This window comes from Poecilia formosa, unplaced genomic scaffold, assembly GCF_000485575.1.
Source record: "Poecilia formosa unplaced genomic scaffold, Poecilia_formosa-5.1.2 Scaffold736, whole genome shotgun sequence".
Classification (NCBI taxonomy): domain Eukaryota; kingdom Metazoa; phylum Chordata; class Actinopteri; order Cyprinodontiformes; family Poeciliidae; genus Poecilia; species Poecilia formosa.
This window is the reverse complement of record NW_006800675.1, coordinates 11,297-17,549: the sequence shown is the minus strand read 5'-3', so window position 1 is coordinate 17,549 and position 6,253 is coordinate 11,297. Positions and strand designations below refer to the sequence as shown.

Genomic DNA, 6,253 nt, shown 5'->3' with positions numbered 1-6,253 from the left:
GGAAACTCTCAATCTTGACTTTGGTGACAGCCCAATACCACCCCAATTAAAAGAACACATACAACGTAGAATCAACACTGAAGTTGCTAGTGCTTTTTCTAGGCATGATCTAGATGTTGGTAGCGTTGCAGGTGTCTCTCACCGTATTGAGCTAGGACCTCATGTGCCTTTCAAAGAGAGGACAAGACGTGTCTCACCTGCAGACTTCAATGACTTAAAACGGCATCTTCAAGATCTTCTGGCTGTGGGTGTGATAGAAGAATCTCATAGTCCCTATGCCTCTCCTGTTGTTCTAGTCCGTAAAAAGAATGGAGAGTTACGAATGGTGGTGGATTACCGCAGACTGAACAATTTAACTAAGAAAGACGCTTACCCATTACCTCGGATAGAGGAGACATTTTCCCTGTTGTCAGGTTCAAAGTGGTTCACCGTGCTGGATCTTAAGAGTGGGTATTATCAGCTGGATGTTGAACCTGCAGATCGACCAAAGACAGCGTTTACTACGCCCTTTGGTACCTGGCAGTTCCGCAGAATGCCACAAGGTTTAACTAACTCCCCAGCCACATTTCAACGAACTATGGAGAAAGTGATGGAAGGAATTAACCTCCAGGAGGTTGTTGCCTTCTTAGATGATCTTATCATATTTTCAAGTTCGGTTGAAGAACATGAGGAGAGATTAATGAGGGTCCTCCAACGCATTGCTGATTTTGGTCTCAAACTGTCCCCTTCCAAATGCAAATTCTTCCAGACTTCTGTGAAGTATTTGGGGCATGTGATATCTGCACAGGGGATAGAACCTGATCCAGAAAAAGTAGCTGCTGTGAAAGAATGGCCTCGACCTCAAACAGTCAAGGAGCTGCGGTCTTTCTTAGGTTTCACTGGCTATTACCGACGTTTTGTTAGGGATTATGCCAAAGTGGTTAGACCTCTGAATGATTTGTTGAAAGGAGACTGGAGCCCTAGGCATAAAAATTCTAGTCATTGGCCACGCAAACAGTCTCATCCACTTGGGGACAGATGGACCCCTATGTGTCAAACTGCATTTGAGCTCATCATTGAAAAGCTAACAGCAGCTCCTGTGCTTGCTTTTTCCAACTGGCAGCTCCCCTATCTGCTTCATACAGATGCTAGCTTGACAGGTTTAGGCGCAGCTCTGTATCAGGTTCAGGATGGTCAGACCAGAGTGATAGCTTATGCTAGTCGTGGTCTCTCTAAGAGTGAAAGAAATTATCCTGTGCACAAGTTAGAGTTTCTCGCACTTAAATGGGCGGTCAGTGAGAAATTCCACGACTATTTGTATGGGGCTAGTTTCAAAGTACTGACAGATAATAATCCTCTAACGTACGTGTTGACCAGTGCTAAGCTTGATGCCACAAGCCATAGGTGGCTTGCAGCACTGTCACTGTACAACTTTGACATTCATTACAAGTCTGGTCAACATAATGTTGATGCTGACGGGCTCTCCAGGAGGCCCCACGAGCTACCTCCAGATGATGATGAGTCTCAAGAGATAGACAGGAGAATCACTACCCTATTGGATCGTGCCAACCCATCCTCTGATGAGTTTAAGATTTTAGATAGAGAAGTAGTGAACAGTTTGTACATGTGCCTTGGTGTGACTGATGTTGCAGATGCAGGGGATAGGCAGGGAATGGATAGCAAGATACCTGCAGTTGAGACACTTTTGTGCGATGAAGGTGCTGTCCCAGAGGACCTGGAAGACCCAGTCTTAGGGCCAGGACTCTCTGCATTGCCTGAAATGTCTAGAGAGGACTGGTATCATTTGCAGAGAAGGGATCATTCTTTGGCTAGAGTTATCCATCTTCTAGAAAATGAACCTGATACTATGACATTAAACATGGTTGAAGAGTCAGAAGTATCTTTACTTCTGCGTGAGAGGTCAAAACTAGTTTTGATAGAAGGAGTACTGTACCGTAAAGTTTGCAACCAAAGAGGTGAAGCTTTTAATCAGCTTGTGCTGCCTAGCAGCCACAGAGAAAGAGCTTTTGAAGGTGTCCATACAGAGACGGGGCATATGGGTATAGAAAGAACCCTTGAGCTTGCTAGAGCAAGATTTTTCTGGCCAAAAATGTCTAAGTATATTGAGACAAAGTGTAAAAGCTGTGAAAGGTGTGTGAGAAGAAAGGCAAGGGTACAGAGAGCATCTAAGTTAGTAAACATCAAAGTCAGTGGTCCTCTTGAACTTGTTTGCATGGATTTTTTATCTTTGGAACCTGACTCCAAAGACACTCGAAATATTTTGGTGATAACAGATCACTATACCAAATATGCCCAGGCATATCCAACCAGAGATCAGACTGCAAAAACTGTTGCTGCAGTGTTGTGGGAGAACTTCATCAGTCACTATGGTTTTCCCCGGCGGCTGCATAGTGATCAGGGAGCCTGTTTTGAGTCTGAAGTTGTGGCTGAACTCTGCAAACTTGCTGGAATTTCCAAATCTCGAACTACACCCTACCATCCAAGAGGCAATCCAGTAGAAAGATTTAACAGAACTCTGCTCGATCTTTTGGGGACACTGGAGGACAAAAAGAAAGAAGAATGGAGGAAATATGTCAGGCCTCTGGTGCACGCCTATAATTGTACCAGGAATGATGTGACTGGGGAAGCTCCTTTTCTTTTAATGTTTGGCAGAGAACCACGTCTCCCCATTGACATTTGCTTCGGCATCAGCCCTCAAGGTTACAACCACAAAACGCATTCACAGTATGTGAGAGACCTAAAGAAAAGGCTTAAACATGCTTATGAGTTGGCCTCCAAAAATGCAGAGAAGAGAATGTTGCTGAACAAAAAGCGCTGGGATGCCAAAGTGACTGCCATGCCTTTGGAAGTAGGTGACAGAGTTCTTATAAGGAATCTGAGTCTAAGAAAGAAACACAAGATTTCTGACAAGTGGGAACCCATTGTTCATGTTGTTGTCAAACAGCCTGACGAAAGTATCCCAGTCTATGTTGTCACGCCAGAGGATGGAGAGGGAAGAGAGAGAGTTCTGCATCGAGACATGCTTCTCCCCTGCGGATTCCTACCAGCAACTTGGAGACCAGGTGTTGGAGACGGAGTGGCCTCGGATCCCCTTCTACACTCTTCAGCGACAAATGATGAGGAGGACTGTGTGACCAACATATCTAATGTGGTAGAGAATACAGACCAGGAACCACAGGAGGAGGTTGCAGGAACTTCTCTGCAGAGTGTGCCACAGTCACAAAATACCCTGAATCCCAATGCTTCTGAGTTCATTTCAGGACAAACAGATTTGGCAGGGTCAGTGGCTGAAGTTAGTCCAGTTTTACCACGTTCAAGACCCCAAAGAAGGCGAGTTCAACCAGCCTACCTCAGTGACTATCAGGTCGGCTCTAAAGTTCATTATCAGCAACACAGTTTATGTTCACCAACACAGCAGAGACTGGTTTGTAGTTTTTTGGTGTCCTTGCAACAACAACTTGCAGGGCTAGTTCAGTCCCTGACTACTGGTAGTGACGAGGACGTCACATTTTAAGTGGGGGAGGATGTAACCCAGCTGTATTTTCTTTGTTCTGTGTTATTTGCTTTTCTGTATTGTTTTTACTTCATGGGTACTGTCCCTTTAAGAGCACAGTACGACATCACTTTACGGCAGCGTTCCGACTGCAGTTACTAGGGAAACTCCCGGGCTTTGGAGTTTCAGAGCTGCTGCGGAGCAGAGACATGTTAGTCTCTGCTGTCCTTCTGCATAGCGCTTGACTTNATGAAGCTGTTGGCTGTGTTCCTCCTGGTCTTTTCCATGGTGGCTCTGACCAGTGGTGTCTGTGAGTATTTATTAATGATACATAATTCATAAAGTGACTAAAACACAGACAAACAAACCAACTCCTGTTCAACAAAGCCACAGATGCCCCAGATTATGGCTCTGCTGGTAAAGATTAGTTGGACTTTTATGTCATTGTTTTTTATTTCTTCAGTCTGATTACTTGAACCTCAACTAATCCATAGTAAACATGACATAATTTGTTATAGTATACTTTACTACAACATAATACATACTGTTTTTTCAGAAAGTTCATAGATTTATTATCTCAAAGTTTTCACTGTTCCTTGCAAAGTAAACACATCGTGGATGTGTCTGGATACAAGTGTCTGGATAATTTCTTGTCATTGAGGGATTTATCTTTTTTAATAAATGTAATATCGAATCATCAAGACTCATACCACGCCTCCTGTCTGAAAATATCTATTTCTTTGTTATCAGCACAAGATAACTTGCTCCAGGGGTCCTGTTGTCCTTCTGGATGGACTCCGATCAACGGCCGCTGCTTCCTCTACGTCGCCAGTGAAATGAGTTGGGCAAAAGCCGAGGTGATTTCCAACAACGTTGTACTCTTATTATTTTGCTCTCTTGTATTTCACAGTTCTTAAATAAAGTCCTCCTACTTCTTCAGCACATCATTGTGTGTTTATCTGTAGAAAAACTGTCTGTCCTTGGGGGCAAACCTTGCATCAATTCACAACGTGAACGAGTACCATCAGGTTCAGGCTCTGATAACTGCAGCAAGTCGCGGGTCCGGACAAACATGGATTGGAGCCTCTGATGCAGAGCAGGTATTTCTACCAGTACATTTTATTTGTTATGTATTTTCTAAAACATTGAATGAAACGTGCCATCTGCTGAACTTTGTCTTGAAGGAGAGAACCTGGTTGTGGAGCGATGGAAGCCCGATGATCTACACAAACTGGTGTCGAGGGCAGCCTGATAATTGGAAAGGCAACCAGAACTGTGTAGTGATGAACTATCAAGGTAAAGAAAATATCACAGGAGTCTGCTTTTCAGTTGGGATCAGGACTCATAGGATAAAGGGTTATTTACTCTTCAAGTAAACTTTTTAGTTGACCTCCACATACAGTTGAAAGCAGAAGTTTACATTTGATCAAATTCATTCAGCTAAAGACGGATATCCCCGACACTGACCTAACTTATGTAAACTTCTGGATTGGATGAAAAATGTTCTGTTTAAGTTTTCTGGAATTTACCAAATATAAATAATTTTGGTAATCCTAACAGACCTTAAACAAGAGAAGTTTGGTCTGATTTAACTTCAAAGAATAGGAAAAACATGTTTTTGTTTTTATTTTGCGCATATAAATATCTGGTTTCAACTTTACATTTACTGCATTAACTGGAGCTTCTATTAATATTTTTTGTGGCAAGAAGGTTTAATCAACCATTTCGATCATTTTTTATGATGTAGTGTTAGGTCACTTCAGAGTTTTCATTATATGATGTTTGACTGATTTGTTGTTTTGCTCCTAGACAACAAGTGCTGGGATGACCACACGTGTGATGTGAGTCTGCCTTCTGTCTGCGCCAGAACAGTCTGAAAACTGTGAGGTTCCCAAAGAGGCCAGATGTGTAAAACAGAACCAGTGGAGGATGAATGCTAGGAGTTTCTGTTTACCTGCCTTTTTGCACCTTCATAGAAAACTTAAAAGATATTTCTGCTTCTTTACTTCATATCATTTCTATCTTTAACGCAAATTGGGGATGATGCCACAAATAGCAAACAGCAGCTTTATTGTCTCTCTGTAATAAGATCAGACTGAATGAGTTATAATAAAGGATCATCTTAGCAAAACTTTCTTCTGATCTTTGGCTTAGCAAGAATAAAACTTTGAGCAATCAAAACAAGATGGTGTGTGGTTTATTCTGTCTTTGTGTTGTTCTGTTTTCTGAATTATTTTTTTAACATCAGCACTACGTGGTTATGCTACCAATTGCCCCTGATTAAAATAAATGGCAAATTTGAGAAAGATACTGCGAACAGTTAGGCCCTTCAACAGCTAGTAATCAGGACAAAGTATCTGCCATACTATAATATAGAGGGGGGGGAAATTAGACACTGCAAATATCTATGAGGTTTCAAAATAAAGCTTTAAAATCCTGCAAACCATTCAAGAAGAAGATGGAAAGTCAGTGGAAAACATGTAGAGCAGAAATGTGGATGTAAGTCTGGTGAACCATAGAGCTGGAGAATAGATAATGGTTGAAGGTGAGAAGATAAGTTAAAATGTAAAAACTGCATAAATACGATCTGGTTTGAAAGTGAAGTCATGCAGAGGAACAGGGGGATTTTCCACTGGCAAAGAAAGAGCTGAAATGTTCAACTTTGAACATTAGATGGCGCAATGTGAGAATAATTCAGGTGATATATTCTGGGTCACACAGTGGATGTGTGTGTTGTTTTTATATTCATTGTGATAAATG

At 42.0% G+C, this 6,253-nt stretch overlaps 1 protein-coding gene across 3 annotated transcripts in view; it reads left to right on the top strand.

The window, feature by feature from the left end:
* The window catches only part of LOC103131270 (ladderlectin-like), a 55,996-nt gene extending 50,498 nt beyond the window's left edge, over positions 1–5,498 (top strand). For 2 of the 3 annotated variants that reach the window (XM_016666532.1, XM_016666533.1), the window contains exons 3-6: positions 4,244–4,350; positions 4,459–4,593; positions 4,678–4,789; positions 5,303–5,498. In XM_016666532.1, coding sequence (XP_016522018.1) covers positions 4,244–4,350; positions 4,459–4,593; positions 4,678–4,789; positions 5,303–5,370 — 422 coding nt within the window. In that variant the 3' untranslated portion in view covers positions 5,371–5,498. Of the gene's footprint in view, positions 1–3,739; positions 3,804–4,243; positions 4,351–4,458; positions 4,594–4,677; positions 4,790–5,302 lie in introns of those variants that run through there. The other variant, XM_007542872.2, reaches the window with a different exon arrangement.
* The last annotated feature ends 755 nt before the right edge of the window (positions 5,499–6,253 follow it).